The sequence below is a fragment of the Silurus aristotelis genome, assembly GCF_946808225.1.
Source record: "Silurus aristotelis genome assembly, chromosome: 10".
Classification (NCBI taxonomy): Eukaryota; Metazoa; Chordata; class Actinopteri; order Siluriformes; family Siluridae; genus Silurus; species Silurus aristotelis.
The window spans coordinates 2,807,629-2,829,770 of record NC_139583.1 but is presented as its reverse complement, the minus strand read 5'-3'; the positions used below and the strand labels follow the sequence as shown (position 1 = coordinate 2,829,770).

The 22,142-nt window shown below is 40.0% G+C and overlaps 1 protein-coding gene across 8 annotated transcripts in view; it reads right to left on the bottom strand.

Moving 5' to 3' along the window:
- Positions 1-22,142, bottom strand: part of veph1 (ventricular zone expressed PH domain-containing 1) — an 88,515-nt gene that overhangs the window by 16,717 nt on the left and 49,656 nt on the right. For 7 of the 8 annotated variants that reach the window (XM_083552320.1, XM_083552323.1, XM_083552324.1 and 4 more), the window contains 5 exons: positions 19,271-19,491; positions 15,960-16,127; positions 14,987-15,315; positions 9,011-9,150; positions 7,658-7,792 (listed from right to left, as the gene is read on the bottom strand). In XM_083552320.1, coding sequence (XP_083408446.1) covers positions 7,658-7,792; positions 9,011-9,150; positions 14,987-15,315; positions 15,960-16,127; positions 19,271-19,491 — 993 coding nt within the window. The remainder of the gene's footprint in view (positions 1-7,657; positions 7,793-9,010; positions 9,151-14,986; positions 15,316-15,959; positions 16,128-19,270; positions 19,492-22,142) is intronic. The other variant, XM_083552326.1, reaches the window with a different exon arrangement.

Below are 22,142 nucleotides of genomic sequence, written 5' to 3'. Positions count from 1 at the left end.
CAACAGACTGGTTTAAGGTGGAGGTTGGACTGCATCAAGGATCGGCTCTGAGCCCTTTCCTGATTGCAGTGGTGATGGACAGGTTGACGGACGAGGTCAGACAGGAGTCTCCGTGGACTATGATGTTTGTGGATGATATTGTGATTTGTGGTGAGAGTAGTGAGCAGGTGGAGAAGAGCCTGGAGAGGTGGAGGTACACGCTGGAGAGAAGGGGAATGAAACTCAGTAGGAGTAAGACATGTACTCTGTGTGTGAATGAGAGGGAGGGCAGTGGAGGGGTGCGGTTGCAGGGAGAAGAGGTGGAGAAAAGAAAAAGATTATTATTATCATCAGTATTATTATTATTAACAAATGTGCTTCAAATTATTCCGGGAATCTGGATCGTAGGTATTATTCCAAATCATTTTATTTTAACGTCTAACCCAGTGCTGAAATTTGAAATTAAAGAAACACTTTTTAATACTTGACTCTTTCATTTCTTGGGGTTTTAAATATTTCCAAAGAAATCAAGGCCAACAAATAAGACTATTAGGACCCCCAAGTTGGAAAGAAGGAGAAGGTGAAATCAGTTTTTCTTCCAAGAACTTGAGCACATTTTGCCCTGGAGGTTACTCCGTTGTGTTTTTCGGTTCTCCTTAGACTTTGATTCACAGCCATACCTGGATCGAGAGCGTTTATATGAACAAACTGCGTAGCAACTTGACAGCTTAAATGTACTAACTACCGACTGGAATCGAAAACGCTGGTCTCTTGAGTCACTGGAAAGTTTTCCTGATGATGATAAACTACCCTTCACCTTAAGGCCACATCTCAGCCACCTTCAGGCTTTTCCATTTCCAAGCTCATACAACTGTATGAGAAATATACTCCGTCTTCCTGAAAAGGAGACGTCACTCGACCGGACTAAACGCACACCAGGCAGACTAAATCTAGTTCTCAGATCCTGAAAACAATAGCATATTGTGTATAGAAGGGCAAATGGCGCCTGAGGAAATCCTTTCGGACGAATCTGGATGGTATTACAACTTCCAGATGAGTGCAAATCTATCTAAAGGAGCTTTAGCAACCACAATATCCCACAAGTTTATATTTGAAACAGTGTCTTCAGCCCTGGGTGTTTCAACAGACATCATAAAAACTTTATCCTACAATATTTCCAGTAAGATGCTTCATCAATGTTGCGCACGCTTTGGGGTTGGGTCTTTTTCACGAACGAGTGACGCTCTGAAGAATTAACTGTGCTACAATAAATGTAATGAGGTTGAACGTTAAATAGTTTGTTTGGGAAAATATAAACGGCTTTCGGAAGTTTGCTTTCTCTGCTTATATAACACTAAGTGACAGGAAATGCTAATTCGCCGTTCCATTTGGACTCGAAAACCTTACCAAAAATGTATTATTCATTAGCAACGAGGGGAACAAAGGGCACAACTGCGTAGAACTAAATAAGAACCATGTGCGGATCTCAGAAGAAGAGAAAAACCAAGCATCTCTAAAACAAATGTGCCACTGAGCTAGCTCACGTTCGATTCAGCGCCGACTGGGAATTTATGACCTGGTTCTGCTCGAGGAGGTCAAAATCAACCTCAGCTGTCCGAGGTTAGATCCCAGTCATTAATCAAACATATAAGATGTCTACAGAAAATATAGAACTTTGTCTATGGAGACATATGTTTTGGCTCCACTCAGATTAAATGTGAGAACATAAATGGCACTGAACATCACTCAAGCTCTAAATGGACATCTTGTATACACAACATACAAATAGTCCTCTTGATATTGACTCAGAAACACAGATGAAAAAGACGAACCGGACGCTGGGGAATGTTGATTTTTAAACGAATTGTTCCTCTTGGCTTGATACAAAACTGCAGAGAAGTCAGAAGGAAATCATTTTAGGGGCAAAGAAAGGACAAGGTAGATGAGCAGTGCACAAAGGTGCCAGTGCATTAAGGAATTTCAAAACAAACAATAGAACCACAAACTAGATCCTTTTCAGTGACTGGTAGCCAGTGATCAGGAACCAAATCTGGGTTAATGTGGTTCAGCGTTGTATATTTGCTCTAATTGAGACAGACGAATGGACGTCAGATGTGTATTTAGTCCCGATAATCAATGCAGGATGAGATGAAGGCTGGGATCATTTTCTCTAGGCTGAACAAAGTCTTCTTTGACAACACTGAGCATTTGGTTGAAAAATGGAAAGTCAAATGGAAAAAAAACAACACAGGGCGTTTTCGCATGCCATTTTATGCTTAGTGATTAATGACTTGGGCTTTTCAAATGATTTTTTTCAAAGCTTGAAACGCCACCAACTACAATTCAAGCAATGCAAATACATTGTTCTAAAACTGAAGAGACATTTTTGAGTAGGATGTTGGGAACTTTGTGTTCAGTTCCACAAAAACGTTTGTACACTAAGCAGTAAATGCAAAGTCTTCTGCATTTAAGCACATATCAAATTCAGACTTCCAAGATATATCACCTTGAGTTGAGTCCAAATTTCCAAACCTTTCATTCCAAGTTGTATCAAGATTCATAGGAAGTAAACCCCGCTTCTTAAAATTAGACTAAAATCCAGGTCTAAACCTCCAAGTCCTAAAATCCAAACATAATCCAAAGTTCCAACTCTTAAAGTTTTAGTTACATCTTGAGTTTCAAGCCTTAAAGTTATTTACAATTAAGTATTAAATCTGTAAAGTTCTAATGGCTCCAAAATCCCAATCCATAGAATCCAAATCAAATCCAGACTATCAAGCCTCTCAAGTCAGAGGCCTCACAAGTTCAGATTCTCAAAATCTAATTCAAGAAATACAAACCAAGGAATCCAAATCTAATCCCTGTGCCACTGTGGAATCCAGATTCACAAACTTAATTTCAGAATCCCAACTCATGGATCCAGGCTCAAAAACCAAACTCCCCAAGCTTTAAAGTATTCCAGATCCCCAAGCATTGAGAATCCAAATCTAGTCAAGCCTTAAACCCTATACTGAAAACTGGTTACGGATCAGAATACAGGCCACAGAGCAGATTTAGTTCTCAAGTCTTCACAAGTCTAAGAGTGTTAGTGTGCCGAAGCTATAACATCAGTATTTGGAGCATCATGTAAGGGTCTGTGTAAATGTTAGCAAAGCATATAAAGGCAGAAAATCCTGTCTTGGACACCTGTGGCTTCAACAAAAACGAAATCGAGTGGAAGGAATTAAATAGGATCCCCGCTAATACACCTCTGGAGATCCTGTAAAACCCTGTGAAACACAGAAGCAGGAATAGCAGCGATTTTTTTTAAAATCAATTCTCACATGATTATTTGTATCTAATGTAAGAAAACCATGAAGGAGAAGTATTCATGAAGCGTTTATATATCTATGATGTAGGAAAATGCAAAACAATGAAAAATACGGATGTAATCAGAAACACTAAATGGAATAAATGCTAGTCGGTTTGTTAAATGGAAAAAATATGGATAAAATAAATGCTAAACGTCAGAGGTCCTCGTGAATGCAACAGTTGTGTGTATCCTTATCGCGTCTTGCTGATACACCGATGACTTGAAAGTGACTCAGGACACAAACAGGAAACAGACTCTGCTGAGTCACTTCAGTGTGTACCCACAGACCCTTTCCTGCAGTACATCAGCGATGTTTCACAAAGCAGTTAGCCTGATAATGTGGTGATAAGCAGCCCACTCAGCTCTTTCCCCCGATCCGAACTATGAGCTGTACCTTAGCGCTGAGATATTCCTCATGCTTAAGTAGAACCATGTCAGCACCGAGGTCTGCTTTAATCCAAAAGCCCCAAAGCCTTGTTCTCAGGTTCGGAGACTTTGAGATTCGAGAGTTCTGGGGGTCTGCTCTCGTTTCACCCCCGTCTGGTATAAATTGTAAATGAAACCCTAAAGACTGATGGTCCACTTTAATTTGTGAGGGATTCTTTCGAAGAAAAAAAACTTGACACGACACACTTGTCTGTACAGGGAGTATCGTGTGTCTTTTGTTCGCTTTCTCTTTTTACATGTACACATGTAACGCATCTTATCAGAGTAAACACACAGTGAAATAAAACAATGAAAGCCCCCACATGGCTCTGCTCTTTTCTCCTTTTTATCTCAGGGTCTGTCACTGCCAAGACGACATAGTTATAATGCCTTCAATATGGTATACAGAGTACATTCCTTCAGCGAAGACCCCCAGAGGCTCTTTTTCTATTTGGTTTCAATCAGAAAAAAAATGTCTTTATATAAAAATTTATGGAGCGCTCATAGTTTAGCTGGAACTGTTTGTGCAAATGTTTTGCCTCTTTCTCTTCATCTTACGGAATAAGACCATTTCACACACACACACACACACACACACACACACACACACACACACACACACACAAACACACACACACACACACACACGCATTTTGGGGCATTTTTACAAACATTTTTGTGCAAATTTATTAATTAAATTGATTTATTCTATTAAATCCACACAAATATATTGAGTTTGTGCAGTTTGCTACAGATGCGGTTATTGTGCTCACTGATCATCTCATCAGAGGACGTGACGTTATCGGACGCCTCCTAGAGTGAGCAACTTTCAATCTGATTGGTTAATGCAACAGCCTTCAAGCAACATTTTTACAATACAAGTGGCCAAAGTGCTGTGAATGGCTTATGGCTGATGGCTTCGATAGCAAGAACACGTGATGGCTGAAATCGAATTGGATAGAAAATTTAACCTAAACTTAGTGTTCTAAACAGCACAAGTGAGCAAAACGCTATTAATTAAAAAGAATTGACTGTTGTGAATAATTCAAATTTACACTGAATGACAAATTTATTGAAAACATAAGTGATTTTGTTTAGGCCGCAGAGAAGGCTGATCGACAGCGACTTAGCACAAGTCATTATGCCATTCTAGATAGATAGATAGATAGATAGATAGATAGATAGATAGATAGATAGATAGATAGATAGATAGATAGATAGATAGATAGATAGATAGATAGATAGATAGATAGATAGATAGATAGATAGATAGATAGATAGATAGATAGATAGATAGATAGATAGATTTTATGCTATACATTCCTGTGTGTACTGCCCTTTATGCACGTATGTGTATGTGTGTGTGTGTGTGTGTGTGTGTGTGTGTGTGTGTGTGTGTGTGTGTGTGTGTGTGTCTGTGTGTGTGTGTTGGGCAAACCCGTTTTCGCTCATTAACAGCATGTTTGTTTCTTGAAATTTTGGCAGCTATAAGACTTTTTCATCTTCAATATGCTCCTCTTCAGCCACATGCTTCTCATTTCCTGAGCCTCAGCTCATTATCCATGGATGTTCTGTCTCCTTTCACTCCTATCAACATATATCACAGGACTGGGAGGGTCCTGACCAGACAGTAGCTATTAAGCAAAAGTGTCCATTGGTGCTGGAAGGAGGTCCTGAAGAAAGAGGTCAGAAATGAGATTTGTGTTTGGCTGGATGGATAAACAGTCACTGAAAGTAGAGCAGGAAGATCATCGCGTCATGAGCCGAGTAAAGAGAAGAGCCTAATGCGCTTTCAAGATTATCAACAACACATGGTTTGAAAGCCAGAACAGAGCTGAGGTGATAAGAAAGGCTTGGCAAAGTATTTATTAGCAGCTCACTGAGGACATTTTTGACCACGTCATTTGAATGCAGATGTTTACGGTGAATGCTGGACTTTAAGAGCAGGACAGACCATAAATCACAGGGCCATGCCACGGCCAGGGTCGGTGTTACGGCAACACTGGTGGAGTTTACGAGTGTGCATGAGCAGGGGATGCTTTATGTCGGCCGTGTGCTATGTGCCCATACTTTATATGATTCCAACAACAAATCTTCCAACACACTTTATCATGTTTTATTCTAGAAAAAATCCAAAAGGCTTGAATTCACGTTTTGTATTTTGTAACTCGTTTAGTGGGAAAGCGCTTAGACAGCAGATGCCTGGCGCGTTCCCAACACATGTACAGTAAATCACGGCGGAAGGAAGATGAACCGCTCTTCGTTTTTACGACACGAAAAGAAAGCAACAGGAGAGATGAAAAGGCAAAGGAACAGCTGGGTTTTCCTTCAAGACCTAATTATTTTCACTTCCATGACGTCTGGTTTAGAGTAACGAGTTTGCTAAGGGGACGTTCCTGCTTACGCAACACTGTGAGATAAGATATGACCGCGACGGAGACATTAAGAAAACGGGAGAATTGCGTTGCTTTCCTGGTTTTGTAACAACAAGCAATCCTGCAGTGTTCTCAGCAATAAACGCTGTGAAATCATTATTTAGATTTCAACATTTCTAAACATCTGGAATACCCTTTGCTCATTTTGAGACCTCATCTGAAAAAGTACGTATTATAGTGTAAAAAAAAAAAATAAAAAATCCTCTCAACAGAGTTGTAGGCTGATTTATATTAAGTTTGTTATCTAGCGTATCAGTGTAGATTTATTCATTAAAGCGTTAATTTTGTGTACGGTTACACAACTTTTATTTAGAGTTCTTGACAACTGTCTATTTAGCTACTTGTCTTCATGTACTATTAGCATAGATCCTGGTTGTGATGAGCGCTCCTGTTTTGTAACATGAGAACAGGTACAAATGAAAACAGGAGGCATGAATTGGATTTATAAGATGATCAACCGTCATGCTTAACATATGAAAGGTGGATTCAAGTTGGTCAGGAAGGTACCAGGATGGATAAAATACCAGCCATGGAACCCTATATAATAGAGAAAAAGTGCCTCATAAAATGCCCTCCAGGGTGGCCCATAAGGTAGATGAAACGTGATAAAGTGTTTCCTAGGGTGCCCTTTAAATAGTAAAAAGTGATAAAGTGCCCTCTAGGGTGCTTGATAAAATGAAACTGCTTTCTAAATTGGCAAAAATAAGAGTTCATGCCCATTAGGCTCGTCTACATATAAGATAAGATGAAGTGCCCTCTAGGGTGGCTCTTATGTTAGCTTAAATGGGATAAAGTGTTCCCTTGGCTGCCCGGCCAATGGTAACAAGTGATGGAGTGCCCTCTAGGGTGATTGATAAAATAAAACTGCTTTCTAAAATGACGAAAATAAGTCTTCATGCCCATAAGGCTCGTCTACATATAAGATTATAAGATGAAGTTCCCTCTAGGGTTGCTCTTATGTTAGTTTAAATAAGATAAAGTGTTCCCTTGGGTGCCCGACCAATGGTAACAAGTGATGGAGTGCCCCCTAGGGTGCTTGATAAAGTAAAACCGCTTTTTAAAAGGAACGAAAATAAGACTCCATGCCTTTTAGGGTGTTCTACATATACAAGTATGAGAGGAAGTGCCCTCTAGGGTGCACCTGCATATGTTAAACTTGATCAGGTAACCGTTAAGATGCCCTTCCGAGAAAGAAAAGGGTACCCAGTGCCCTATAGGCTCGTCTACATACAGGAGATAAAGTGCTCTTCAGCTGAGAAAATCAGACACAGCACCTTAAAGCTGATGTGCCCTCTAATGCCCTCCAGGTATTTCTATTCTTTATGTTGTTTTTATGTTGTTTTCGCCCCTCAGGCAGACCCCTGTGTGAAGGTCAAGTGAGTCTGAAGTGAGAATCTAAGAGACAAATGGGATGAAAGAAAGACAGGAATGTCAATACACATCGATCACATGTCACTTTTCTTACCTTCTTCTGTGGAACAGCAGTTTGAGTCATGGCCAGCTCGAAGCTGTGAGCTCCTTTAAGCTGTGTTTTCTCCCAAAGTCTCCTAAGCTGCTGCACACAACCATCCATAGAGCTCAGAGCTTCATCCGCCTTGCTCTGTAGTGACACACGCACATGCACATCTGTTACTCTTACTTTATATAGACAAATGTTAGTAGACAATTGTTACAATAACCTCCACTCTTCTGGGAGGATGTTCCACTAGAATTTGTGGAAAATTGTGCTCCTTTAGCTACAAGGGTGTTAGTGAAGTCAGGTAATGATATAACTGAGGTGAGGAGGCCTGGGGTGCAGTCAGCGTTCACACTCATTCATGTTTAATATATCTAAAGCTCTCCAGATCTTCATGAAGCTGGATTTGTGCACAGGAGCTTTGTCATTTTGTAACAGGTTTGGATCTCCTAGTTCAAGTGAAGGAAAAATGTCATGCTACAGCATCTGAAGAGACACTATATAATCATATGCCGGTCAGGTCAAAGTCAGGTGTCCACATATGGTTGTCCATGTAGGGTATCTACACTGAACAGGAATAACATTATAACATTATGACAGGTGAAGTAAATAACACTGATTATCTGACAGCAAATGAACATTTTTGACGAATTGTGACGTCTAGACGTCTGGGTCAGAGCATCTCCAAAACTGCAGCTCTTGTGGAATGTTCCTGGTCTGCAGTGGTCAGTATCTATCAAAAGTGCTCCAAGGAAGGAACAGTGGTGAACTGGCGACAGGTTCGTGGGTGGTCGAGGCTCATTGATGCATGTGGGGAGTGAAGGCTGGTCCGTGTGGTCCGATACAACAGACGAGCTCCTGTAGATCAAACTGCTGAAGAAGTTTATGATGTTGATGATCGACGGGTCATGACAGCAAAAGAGGGGACCAACACAATATTATCTTTTGAAGCTACACAGCTTTGAGGGTCGCCAAATCTTTTTAATGAGAAAAAAAAAAAAAAAAAAAAAAGAAAAGTAAAAGATTTTTGCAGAAAATTCTTTAAAAACGATCTATGATCACTAAAAGTATTCTAAGGCACAGAACTTCTCAGGACCACATCTGAAATTTGCACATTTTAAGTTGAACTGCATAAAACCGCAGACTAAAGCTAGCATCCTCGTAAGGAAAGTAATCAGCGCCCCCTACTGAATAATATTTTGAAAGCCCCGTTGAATGCACCATGGGCCATTTAAAGAAAGATCAATATGGCTTTCAAGATTTATGTTCGCGCTGAGGAAATGTTTATATTGTAGATCAGTCTTACACACACACACACACACACACACATATACACACAAACACACACATACACACACTGACCTGCAGAGCGAGCAGCATGATGTGGATCCAGAGGTGGGGCTGACCACTGCACAGCAAGAAGCTAGATTTCCCGTACAGGCAGTAATGACCTTTCATTGGACACGAGAAGGACAGTTTAGCAACACAGCCTTGTTGGGTATCTGCAACACACACACACACACACACACACACACACACACACATACACACACACAAACGTTACGTTATTCGTCCCTGTTCTTGATGTCATATCCCTGCTCCCTGGAGCGACGGAATTAAATATGTAATTCTTCAGAACCACACTGATAGCGATGAGGTCACTTTAATCGGCAAATCCTCGCTAGGGATCACATGACCTCGCGTGTGACCAAGCCAAGGCTGCTGGAAAGACCGTACAAACTCAAAGTTTGAGGAGAAAACAACTGTATGATAAACAAAAAGAAACATGTCTAGATGTTTAGTGGGATTATTGCTGGTTTATTTGGTGGGTTCAACCTTTTTGTGAACACAAGCTGCAAAATCAAAGATCAAAGACTTTGTTTTGGTGTAAAAGAGGTGCACGTGAAGAGGGAGCCATTTGCGTCGTTACGCCTGTCTCGAACCTTCTAACAATTCATCTAAACTTGCTTCTTTTTGAACATCCCAGTCCACACTTAGTCTTCATTTCCAGTTATAACTGCATATAATATGACGGTGTATTACGCCATTATGGGATTTTTAAAAAAGAACTGGAAGTGGTGGGGCAGGGAATTTTCGAGTTTTACACTTTTTCAATTTGTAAGTCAGAGTTTTCGAGTTTAAAACTCAGATTATTGAAAGAAACCAACACAAATGTACATGAAGAAAATCTAAATCTTCAATCCGGGAATTGTGTATCGTTAAATTGCTACAATTGTGTGCCTCCAACTGTCAGGGAAGCACCGGCTACGCCCCCCACCTCGGCACCTCACAACGCATCGCCTTCGTACTAATCACCTTCACCTGTCTCCAAGCTACACCCCTTCATTTTATAAGGCCCACCGTTCTCACTCACTCACTGTCTAATCTACGGTTCATTCTGGCGATCATCCCTGGACTACCTGTGTTTCGGAATATAGCTGTTTTCCGGTACATGCTGCTTCCTAGCTTGTTTGTTTCCCAAAGCTAATAAACGTCCTATTCGTATTCTGGCTTCTGACTCTTGATCTAAGCGTGACACCAACTTGGTGCTAACATTTTTGAAGTTTATGAGAAAAAACATGTAAGGTTTATATTTAAAACTTAAAAACCTGTGGGAAGAAAACTGCGTATAAACAATTTCCGGGTTTTAAACTTAAAAATTCCGACTTACAACTTAAAAATGGTTTTAAACTCGGAAATTCTCTGCCCAAACGCTTCCAGTTCTTTTTTTTATATCCCATATTGGGCGTAATACACCGTTGTATTATATGTGGTTTACTTCCTTGATAGAAACCCCTTTCCCATAAATGTTTGAGTTTTACACACAAAACCTTTATAAAACTTAAAGTTTATTTATTGTAAATTCGCGATTTTTTTCTTGCAATCGTCTCAAAATTAAAACTCTGAAATGTAAGGGTTTAAAATACTTCCAAAGAAATCAAATAAATACAAATAAATAAAACAAATAATCATACTAACGAGTTGCTTTTAGCATCTTTTCCAAGAACTTCAGCACATTTTGCCATAGACGTTACTCTATTCACCAATTTCTAATGATTATAATCCCGGTTCAGTGTTTATTATTTGTTTTATTTTCTCTCCAACATACTTTCCCCATGCAGATGAACTAATAATTGTGAACACACTGCACCGAATCTACTTTATTACTCCATTGTTGATGTGGACGTCCTTTTTGCAAATGACAAAAAAAGATGCTCTTTTTAAAAAAAAGGATTAAAGGTTAGAAGTTGAAAGTAGGTGTAAAAAAAAAAAAAAAGGTTCTGTTCCATAAAACTCCAGATGGAAGAAAAACTGTGTGAGCAGCGTGTAAGCACTTAGTGAAGACAGCTTGTTAATGGTTTCTGTGAAACCCTGCAAAGCCGTGATCAGTGAGCTCTGCCTACTACAACACACTGGAATGTGACTTTACCTATTCCGATTTCCACATGTTCTAATGAATGTGGCAACCCTTACACACACACACACACACATGCACACACACACGCACACACACACACACACACACACACACACACACACACACACACACACACACACACACCCAGTACCTTAGCTCTGTAGGGGAGGTGTTAGATTTCACTATTCACAGAACAGGAAATGTGCACCGGACCTGCCTGAACAATCTCAAATGCAGCTCCTCAAAGTCTGATGTAACTGCATGCAATTTGTTCTTTCCAACTTAAAAAACCCCCACAAAAAACCACAAAAAAACCCAACAGTTTTTGGACAAAAGTATTGAGACACCTGATGTGGTTCTTACCACAAATTTGGAGGCACAACATTTTATCAGATGTTGAAGCAATGGACTCTTCTTTCAATTCTTTCCACTATGACACAAAGTGCACAAAGCCAGCTCCATGAAGATCTGTTTTCCATGGGATGGAAGATGTAGAAGATCTCCAGCTATAAAGCTTTGACCACAACCCTATTGAACATTAATGGACACCCCTCGGGGCTGAATTAGCACAAATCTCCACAAAATCTAGTGGAACGTCCTCCCAGAAGAGTGGAGCTTATTTTATGTGGAATGTGGAAGGCCAAAAAGCATAGATCTTGGATGGAATTATGGCTATAATCTGGTCTTTCCCGAGAAGAACCTCCCCAGTCATTCAAATAGTGTCTGTGTGGCAACTTCCAAAGTGACCTCATGCTAATCTTTTGCTCATCATGCAGTTTCCAAAGGATTTACCCCTGGGGTGATTCATCTTTCTTGTGCCATACATTGGCATATTTTTTGCTCTGACCCTGAACCTCTCACTGCTCTCAGCTAATCATGCAGGTTATATTCAACTCAACACATTTTATGAAGTTTCCACATGTTCTGCTGAATATGACTCAACCCTCTACCTCCTACTGCCTCACACACCCACCCACACACACACACACACACACACACACACACACACACACACACACACACACACACACACACACACACACACACACACAGACTGATGAATTACGTTACTGTAGCTCTGTGGGGGATATGTTAAGTTTTGAGCGTGCAAAACAGGAAATCTGTAGCGGATGGCCAGAGAGATGATCTCTATTTTTTTCTACAGGAGTCATGATCTGTGATGAAAATTATAGTCTAGATTATAAACTGAGCCTTTTTTTTCACAACTTATTATATCTTACATCTCAAAACTGCACTGGAGTGTGTGAATATGTGATGGTAATGACTGTGGAATGGTGATGAATGAAAAAAAAAGTGCATGTCTCAGCACAGCTGTGACACCTGATTAACTGCTTCAGGGAAGTGTGGGCAGGAAATTATTTACCTGTGACCTCTTTAGCATTATGCACAGCAGCTCGTAAGATTGAGATTTGGCTCAAAGCTTAGAAATGTTAATAAATCTTGATTGTTTCAGTATTTAAGGCTGACTAAATATTCAATCCTCGCCACATAAAACACATTCAGTACTCTCAGGATGTAATCCATCTCCTACTTGATCTACAGAGTCTTAAACTCACTCGCTAATCACTTCTCTCAGCCAAAAACCCATTCACTAATCACTCCTCTCAGCCAAAAACGTGTTTGCTAATCACTCCTCTCAGCCAAAAACGTGTTTGCTAATCACTCCTCTCAGCCAAAAACATGTTCGCTAATTAATCCTCTCAGCCAAAAACCTGTCTGCTAATCAATCCTTTCAGCCAAAAACCTGTTCACTAATCAATCCTTTCAGCCAAAAACCTGTTCGCTAATCAATCCTTTCAGCCAAAAACCTGTTCGCTAATCACTCCTCTTAGCCAAATACCTGTTCGCTAATCAATCCTCTCAGCCAAAAACCCGCTCTCTAATCAATCCTCTTAGCCAAAAACCCTCTCTCTAATCAATCCTTTCAGCCAAAAACCTGTTCGCTAATTACTCCTCTCAGCCAAAAACCCGCTCTCTAATCAATCCTTTCAGCCAACAACCTGTTTGCTAATCACTCCTCTCAGCCAAAAACCCGCTCGCTAATCACTCCCCTCAGCCAAAAGCCCGCTCGCTAATCAATCCTCTCAGCCAAAATCCCACTGGCTAATCAATCCCCTTTAGCCAAAAACCCGCTCACTAATCAATCCTCTCAGACAAAAGCCCGCTGGCTAATCACTCCTCTCAGCCAAAAACCCATTCGCTAATCACTCCTCTCAGCCAAAAACCCGTTCGCTAATCACTCCTCTCAGCCAAAAACCCGCTCGCTAATCACTCCTCTCAGCCAAAAACCCGCTCGCTAATCACTCCTCTCAGCCAAAAGCCCGCTGGCTAATCAATCCTCTCAGCCAAAAACCCGCTGGCTAATCAATCCTCTCAGCCAAAAACCCGCTCGCTAATCACTCCTCTCAGCCAAAAACCCGTTCGCTAATCAATCCTCTCAGCCAAAAACCCGCCCGCTAATCAATCCTCTCAGCCAAAAACCCGTTTGCTAATCACTCCTCTCAGCCAAAAACCCGTTCGCTAATCACTACTCTCAGCCAAAAACCCGCTCGCTAATCACTACTCTCAGCCAAAAACCCGTTCGCTAATCACTACTCTCAGCCAAAAACCCGCTCGCTAAGCACTACTCTCAGCCAAAAGCCCGCTGGCTAATCAGTCCTCTCAGCCAAAAACCCGCCCTAATCAATCCCCTCAGCCAAAAACCCGCTCGCTAATCAATCCTCTCAGCCAAAAACCCGCTCGCTAATTACTTCTCTCAGCCAAAAACCTGTTCGCTAATCACTCCTCTCAGCCAAAAACCCGTTCGCTAATCACTCCTCTCAGCCAAAAACCCGTTCGCTAATCAATCCTCTCAGCCAAAAACCCGCTCGCTAATCACTCCTCTCAGCCAAAAACCCGTTCGCTAATCACTCCTCTCAGCCAAAAACCCGCTCGCTAATCACTCCTCTCAGCCAAAAACCCATTCGCTAAATCAAACCTAGTTTATCATTCACTCATTAATCAATTCTTCCTGTTTATAGTTAATTAAATTGTTTCTGTTCATCATTTACACATTAATTAATCCTCCAATTCATAGTTCACTAATCGGCCCTTCCAGTTTATATTTAACTCAATCAATCCTCCCAATTTACAGTTCACTTATTTATCAATCCACCCAGTTTATAACGCAGTGTTTACCCTCATATCTTAGTTTACAGTCCATGCATTACTTCTAAAAGGTTTATAATTAACTTGTCATCACTCAATCCCCTTAGTTTATAATCCACTCTTTACTTATACATTACTCACTTTACTTTACTCATTTCAGACTGCTCTTAACTTATCTTGATTCACGTTAGCACGATATCTAATCGTTATGCTAAACCCCTTCACTGCTTCAATTCTCCAGCGCAACCTAAATTCCACTCAAGCACTCGATCCTTTCAGCCTTATGCTTATATACACACTCTAGCAGACTGATGAATTGCCTTATTGTAGCCGTGTGGGAGAGTGTTAAATTACATCAACGTGGAGAACAGGAAGCCTGCCAGAAGCCTGCACGGCAACCGAACACGAGTTTGACCTTTCCAAGGACCACTGCTGAGCGATGAGCTCGAGACAAAAACCCACCAACTATTCAGTTCTAGAACAAATTGTCAATTGTGGAAAGTGGTCACTTAAGAAAGCTGATGAATTACAATAACAAGTTCTGGTAAATAAGATAATAATGTAGTGACCTCTGGAGGGAAATCCTGCTTATTATGTCATCAATTATCACGATAACATCAGTTCTTCCTCCCTACTGCAGTCAATTATTCAACTTTATAACCGTTTGATTTCTGTAAAGCTGCTTTGACAATGTCTAATGTTCAAAACGTTCGACAAATAAAAATGGAATCATCTTGAATCTTGCCATGTACCTTCAATGATGCAATGCTCTGGTATCGGGATCTGGGTGAACATTTCTGCGCAGAAGTCTCGGATCTTCTCCAAATGGTCCTGGAGATGTTTCCAGAGCTGGTCTCTTTTCTGGAGGTGCACGGTGTCCATCTGTCCTCCTTTCCCATTAAAAACCAAGTTCTTGTGCTCAGAATGCTCTTCCTGATCAGAGGAAGCTACTGGACAAGTCTCTGGGCAGCAAGAGGCCTCAATCAGGTAGTTCTCATTGAGTAGTTCCACAGCTCCATCCTGGATGCAGTCGGGATTATTGAAACGTGACTTTACTGTATGCAGAGCCAGACTTTTCGACCTGACAGAGACGAGAAATTAAATGTAATGACAGAGATTGATGCTAAAACAATCCGTGCTTATGTTCTTTGGCTTGATCTAGCTTCATAAAACCTTCATCCACAAAGCATACCCGTTCTATCTGATGGAACAGCAGCGCGACTTGTGAAAACGCACAGCACAGTATATTGGGATCTGCTTGCGATAATAAATAAAGGCAAGATCCATCCTCGCACGGTGACCTTTCAGCTCGCAGCTAACACACGGTGCGAATGAGCTTCAGCTTTCATTAATGCAGCGTGACTTTTCGTCTTAAATGCGAACCAAATGCTCTGCAACTGCGCATTCCTTTACAACTATTTCATTTAACAACTCCACAGGCAGCTCTGAATGTTCCCTTGTTATCTTTTATTGTAACACACTGCTGCCGAATAGTGTTAAGTGTTCTCTACAAGAGCATGCCTGACAGCAGTGCAGCTACCGATCACAGATTTTTATAAATGTTTCTATAGTAATGACTTGTAGGGGGAGTTGTATCGCTTTTTCTGTTAGAATAGGCTTCTATAATATCAATGGAAGGAGTGTCTAGTTTTAGTAGTCCGTCATATTCAGATATTAATGCTTCAACAAGTTTTCAGACACCTTCAAGTCAACAGACCAACCCACCGATTGAAGCTGAGTTCTTGGTGCTCGTCTTGTACCAACTGGCCCAGGCTTGGACACCTTTGGGATCCTGTTGAGTCCTTTTTCTCTTCCTCCTGAACATCTAGTTTCTCCTCGAAAGCCTTTCTCTTCACCTGCAGACTCTGGTCTTCGTCAGCCTCCATGTTTTGTCTTAGGCGTACAGACACAGAGACATGGTCAGTACACAAAACCACACAATTAGCATTGTACTGTTTCAGGATACACCTTAAAAAAAGTCAATAAGAAAGAAAAAATTGCAAGCTAATAAAGGAATGTTATACGGTTGTGAGAACGTACTTTGTAACCATAATGTAAGCATGAACAGATACAAATGTGCGAGGAGTGTCTTTCTTTCACTAAGAAACAATAGCTAGCATGGAAACATGCTCTTCTAGAGAAGGTTCAGAACACACTTCAGGTGGTAACTCCATCACACAACCCTGTCTGTCTAAACCAAACTCAAACTCCATTTCCCATTAAATACCAAATGCCTTCAAACATGGCCGCCCTGCACTCTAAACTCCTCATGCAAACTTGGACGTTCACAATTATGCTCATACTAATCAGTCACACCTGTTTCCTGCTTCACACTCATCACAGCTACAGCTGCTCTTATTCATTCAGCTCACTGCGAAGTATAACGCTCAGGAAAACATTGATTTTTTGTTTGGTTTTCTTGGTTTTTAATCTCATTCTGGTTTCATGTTATTGTTTTACTCAGTGTTTACTGTTTATACTGTCAGTTTATTACTGCTTTTCGATCGACAAACATTTGTGTTACATCATAGTATTTGGATTTGTCTGCTAGTTTATTCAATAAAGTCATCTCAATCTACATTCACTATATATTCATCATAATCATATATATGAGCTCATCCACAACATGGTATAAATATAAAGGTAGTTATGTTGTATGTATAGAAATTCAGGTGAATAACCTTTAGATAGACACAACCCCAAATCTGAAAAAGTTGTGACACTGTTTAAAATAAAAATATCATAAATCCATGTTATTCCAGATAAAACGGAAAACATATCAAATGTTTAAACTGTGGAAATGTACCATTTTAAAGGGGAAAAAAAGGTCATTTGGAATTCAAATTTTCTTTCATCATCCGTATTCGTGATCCGCATGTTTGATTTGGCACATGTTTTTACGCTGGATGCCCTTCCTAACGCAACCCTCCCCATTTATCCGGGCTTGGGACCAGCACTAAGAGTGCACTGGCTTGTGCAACCCTAATGGCTGGAGTAATTTTGAATTTAAATACGTCTCAAAAACAGTTGGGACGGGCAAAAAATACAGGGAAAAAGTAAGTGCCATTTAAATTAAACAGGTGGAGAAACATTTTGCAACTTATTAGGCTAAATGACGACAGGTCAGTAAGATGATTGGGTTTAAATAAGGTAACTTTACTGTAGTCAGGCAAATCGGATTTTTTATTTCCTTTTGGAAACCATGGACACCACATCCTCCAGACTAAAGAGGAGAGGGACCATCTTGCTTGTTATCAATGATCATTTGAAACAGCTGCATCTCTGATGGTATGGGGAGTGCATTAGTGCCTGTGGAATGGGCAGCCTGCACATATGAAAAGGCTCCATCAATGCTGAATGGTATATGCAGGTTTAAGCAACAAATGCTTCCATCCAGAAAAAAATGCTTGCATAGTTGAGCAAGACAATACTAACTGCATACTGCATCTGTTACAACAGCATGACTGTGTAGTATAAGAGTCCATAGTCTGTAGTATAACTGGTCGGCCTGCAGTCTGGATCTTTCACCATTTGAAAACAGTTAAAGCATAATGAAACAAAAAACACAACAAAGGACACCCAGAAGTGTTAAGCAGCTAGAATTCAGTTTTAAGCACATATTGAACATCAGTCCTCTCCCAAAACCTCAATCAACTTCCCAGATGTATATGGACAAAAGAAGTGAGAACAGTATAAGATGTTTGAGCAGGAATTGAGTTGAATTTTTAACTACAATAAACCCAAATAGCTTCATCTATTTAGTCACTGCTACACTGTAATAAACTTCTCCCTCATTATGACTATTGTTGTCTTCATCATTGTTTCTTAAATGCCCCATAACAGCATGACACATGGTGTTTTTTTCCTCTGTCAGGCAACCTAACCCCTGACAGAGCAGAGATTATATTAAGCATTTCATAGCATTAACCAGTCAATGCGGTTAGCAGGAACGACAAACCCACAAGGCCATAAGGGAGTGATTTCTGCAGCCACAATGATGGATCACGCCATAAAAATGACTCCCATCTTTCCTTCATAGTTTTTTTTTTCACACTCCCTTTTTCATTTTGTTCATCAGCATCTACAAATATGACTACGTTTCTCCATCACTTTTTCTGAAACACACATTTACTCCGTGAAGTTCTCTGCCTGGTGTATTTAGAGAATTTGATTCCAGAGCTCAAATTTGAGGGAATCCATTGTTTTTTGTGCCAATAATAATGTGAGAGTCGGGAGCCGAAGTGCTTTTACTGCTTTTACTTTTTTAGACTTAAACGGTCAAGAAGGAAGTTTGGACACGGCAGCTAGAAAACTGTAACATAACCAGAAATGTGTTTATGAAACTAACAGCTTTTCTACAGTTGTGCATTTATTTCCTTTCGATTCTGAGAATCGAGTGAAAGCAAACAGGGTTTATTCGAAAAAAAAATCAAGAGAAAGAGAGAAAGTCTGGAGAACAGATGAGCTTGTGTGTGTGTGTGTGTGTGTGTGTGTGTGTGTGTGTGTGTGTGTGTGTGTGTGTGTGTGTGTGTGTGTGTGTGTGTGTAAAAAAAGCTCTTAGTCACAAGTATAAACAAAATAAGTCATGCTCTTACAAACAAACAAATACATACATATTTTTGTGTCTATTTGTCCTCACAAATCATAGATTTGTGTTAAATGTCCACACAAATAAACAACTGCATGACAATTATTGCTACGTTTAATAATGATGCTAATCAACATAAGTAAAAAAAAAAACAAGAATACCAAACATTTCTTTTTTTGGTTAGTGAGCTGAAGACTGTGATTTGTAAGGACAGGAGTAACTGACAGTTTGTACTTTATGGGGACATTTAAACATCTGGTCCTCATAAGCAAAAGTGCTTTTTTAAAAATGACAGCTTTTATACAAAACATTTTTTTTTTGTTCAGTGTAGTAAATGTACATTTGGCTGTAACTAAGTGGGTGAGGGTTAAGGTACTGATATATACACTGCAGTAGTGCTATAAAGTGTAGTGTAGTGAAGTTTGTGTGTGTTGTGTTCACAATGTACCTGCATGATGGTAGAGTATCCGCCTGTAGCCTGAGTCCCAGCAGCCGAGCGATGGCACTGAAGCTGTTGCTCGAGCGATAGATGTCTTTAGCGCCTCCGCTAATGATCGAGGTGTAGCGCTCGGTCAGGCTGTGTATCTCCAGCAGTACTGTGTGATGGACGCTGTGCTCCGTACACGCCAACACACACACCAGGTACTGTAGAGCCTCCCGTGCCTGGTCCTACAAATGCAGAAATCACACATTCATTACAAGGTGGGCTTTTTTTGTCTGTAGTGACAATAAAGGCAGATTACATCACAGCCACCATCATGTTAGCAGTTTTATGACCTGGTCATAGAGACGTGTATTTTGGATGCTAATCATGAACAAAAAAAAAAAACGGTTGTGATCGTGAATATTTCAGTAGGAAAAGGTTTTGTGGAAGAAGTCTTCAGTGTCGGGACAGAGGTGTTTACGTGTCACACGGGTTTTATTTTTTACTTACATAAGAAAGTATGATAAAAAGGATCAATTAAATCCAACATAAAGAACACTAAATGCAAAAGTATTGGGACACCATATTTCCAGCCATATATGGTTCAAACTGTTATCATAAAGTTTCCAGGCACACAATTGTATGTAATGCTTTTGGATGCTGCAGCAGAAAATCTTCCTTCATTTAAACTAGGAGACTTAAATCTGTTCCAGTATGACAAAGCCCCTGTGCACTAAGAAAACTTCATGAAGATGTTCTTTACTTGGGCTTGGAAGATGTGGAAGATCTCCTGCTATTGAACCAATTTAACACCTTTGGGATGAATGTGAACAGCACCCCAGGCCTCCTCACCTACATCCGTACATGACTTTACTAACGCCCTTGTTGCTGCATGAGCACACATTTCCACCAAATCTAGTGGAACATCTTCCCAGAAGAGTGGAGCTTATTATAAGAGCAAATAGGGACTGAATGTAGAATGGGATGTTTTCAAAAAGAAGCACATACCAATCTTATAGTCAGGTGTGATACCGTGTTATTCATCTTCTATTATTATATATTATTGTAACACTTTTTTTTTTGTGAGCTGCTGTTGTGTAAGAGGAGTCAAAAAACTACGAACTGAACAGATGTTTCTGTTCTTAATGCATCATAAACAGTTATGTGTGGTGGAGAGATTTTTCTTTTAATCAACACAAGCTGCTTCGGGTTGTTTCGCCGCTTCAGATTTCACAAGTTAAGCAGTATGGTCACGAGTCTTGACGTGTCCAGCAAAAATGCGCCCGTGACTCAGTCATGGCAACTCTGACTCAGTCCTTCTGCTTTTTGACATCTAGCCAAAGCAAAGTGAAAATCCAATCTGATCTTTTTCCTTTTTTCACAACCTGGACTCGGCCTTGGCAGCTGGATCGCCATATCATTAATAACAGATACGGAACAAAAGGAAAATAAGAATTAAAAGGAATAAGTCTGATACTATAATAAGCAGAGGTCAGCGTGTAATCACGGTTTTATGCGACTCCCTAAAAATGTCGGCGCTTTTTAGGAATTTGGGAAATCGACTGCACATGTAAACATCTGGGAGAGTTTAAATCGGACACTGGCAACGGGTTCCTGCTGATTCAATAGAGCCGCATTCTAATCTACACTTACCTTCTCACTGTGGCTGAAAGAAGGATCGTTATCTCGCCAGATCTTTTCAGAAATATCATTAGAGTTGCAGTTTGACTCTTTAGGAGTCATACTATGCTTTGGTTTTCCCCTCATAACCAACCAATACACTGCAAAAAATATGCCTCTAAATATATAAGAAATAAATGCAAGATTTAAGCAGATACAGACTAGAAACAAGTCAAATGGTCTGCCAGTGCAGTACGATATTTACACTTGGTGAGATTTCTTGAACTTAAAAAATTGTTGTTACTAAAAAAATGTCTTAAATTAAGCATTAAAACCAAGTAATTTAGTCTAATGAACTTAAAACTAGCTCATAATTAGTTTGAAAAGATCTTAAAACTCGAGCCGAGAAAATTCCTTTTAATTAACCAATGCATTTACATTTACATTTGCTGCATATAGCAGACGCCCTTGTCCAGAGCGACGTACAAAAGTGCTTTGAGTCTCTAGCAATAGAATAAATCTACACTGGAATTCTACAGAGCAAACTTGGAAAGTGGTAATTTAAGTGTTTCAGGGAGAGGTAGGTCGCTTGAAGATAGCTAGGGACTCTGCTGTACAGACATCCAGGGGAAGTTCATTCCACTACCTCACTTCAAAATAAAAATGTTTACAGGTAGTCGTCGACTTACGACCTCGATTGGAACCGACAAACCGGTCGTAACACGATTTGGTCGTAAGCAGTGTAGGCTATATGTACAGTACTGTGAAATTATGCCGGAAGCTTGTACGCACTGTGGTTACGCACTGTGGTTACGATGTCAAATCGTTACTTGCTGCGTCTCAAAATACTAACATTTCTCGCAACAGAACACATTATTGAATGTATTTTGTCCCTACTGAACACTGACACAAAAATGAGAAACTGAAATCAAACTACAGAACAATTTTGTAAAAAGCCAGAGGAACTTTATAGAATCAAGTTCCAAAAAATAATAACCTACTGGATAAAGTTTGGAACGAGTGCAGGGACTTAATACTGCCGAATTGTATATTTGTTTAAACTTTAAGCTTTACTAAATAAGTATGAAAAAAGTTCGAAAAAAAAAAGAATAATATTAATACAATCATAATAATAATCGCAATCTGCTCTTGCATGGTATTTTATTCTTAAAGTAAAATGCATTTTGATGGCTAGAAATAAGATTGTAAGTCTTTACTAGATGAGGAGTTTTGCAGTGTAACATATCCAGGAGTAACATTTCATCTAGTGGGAAAG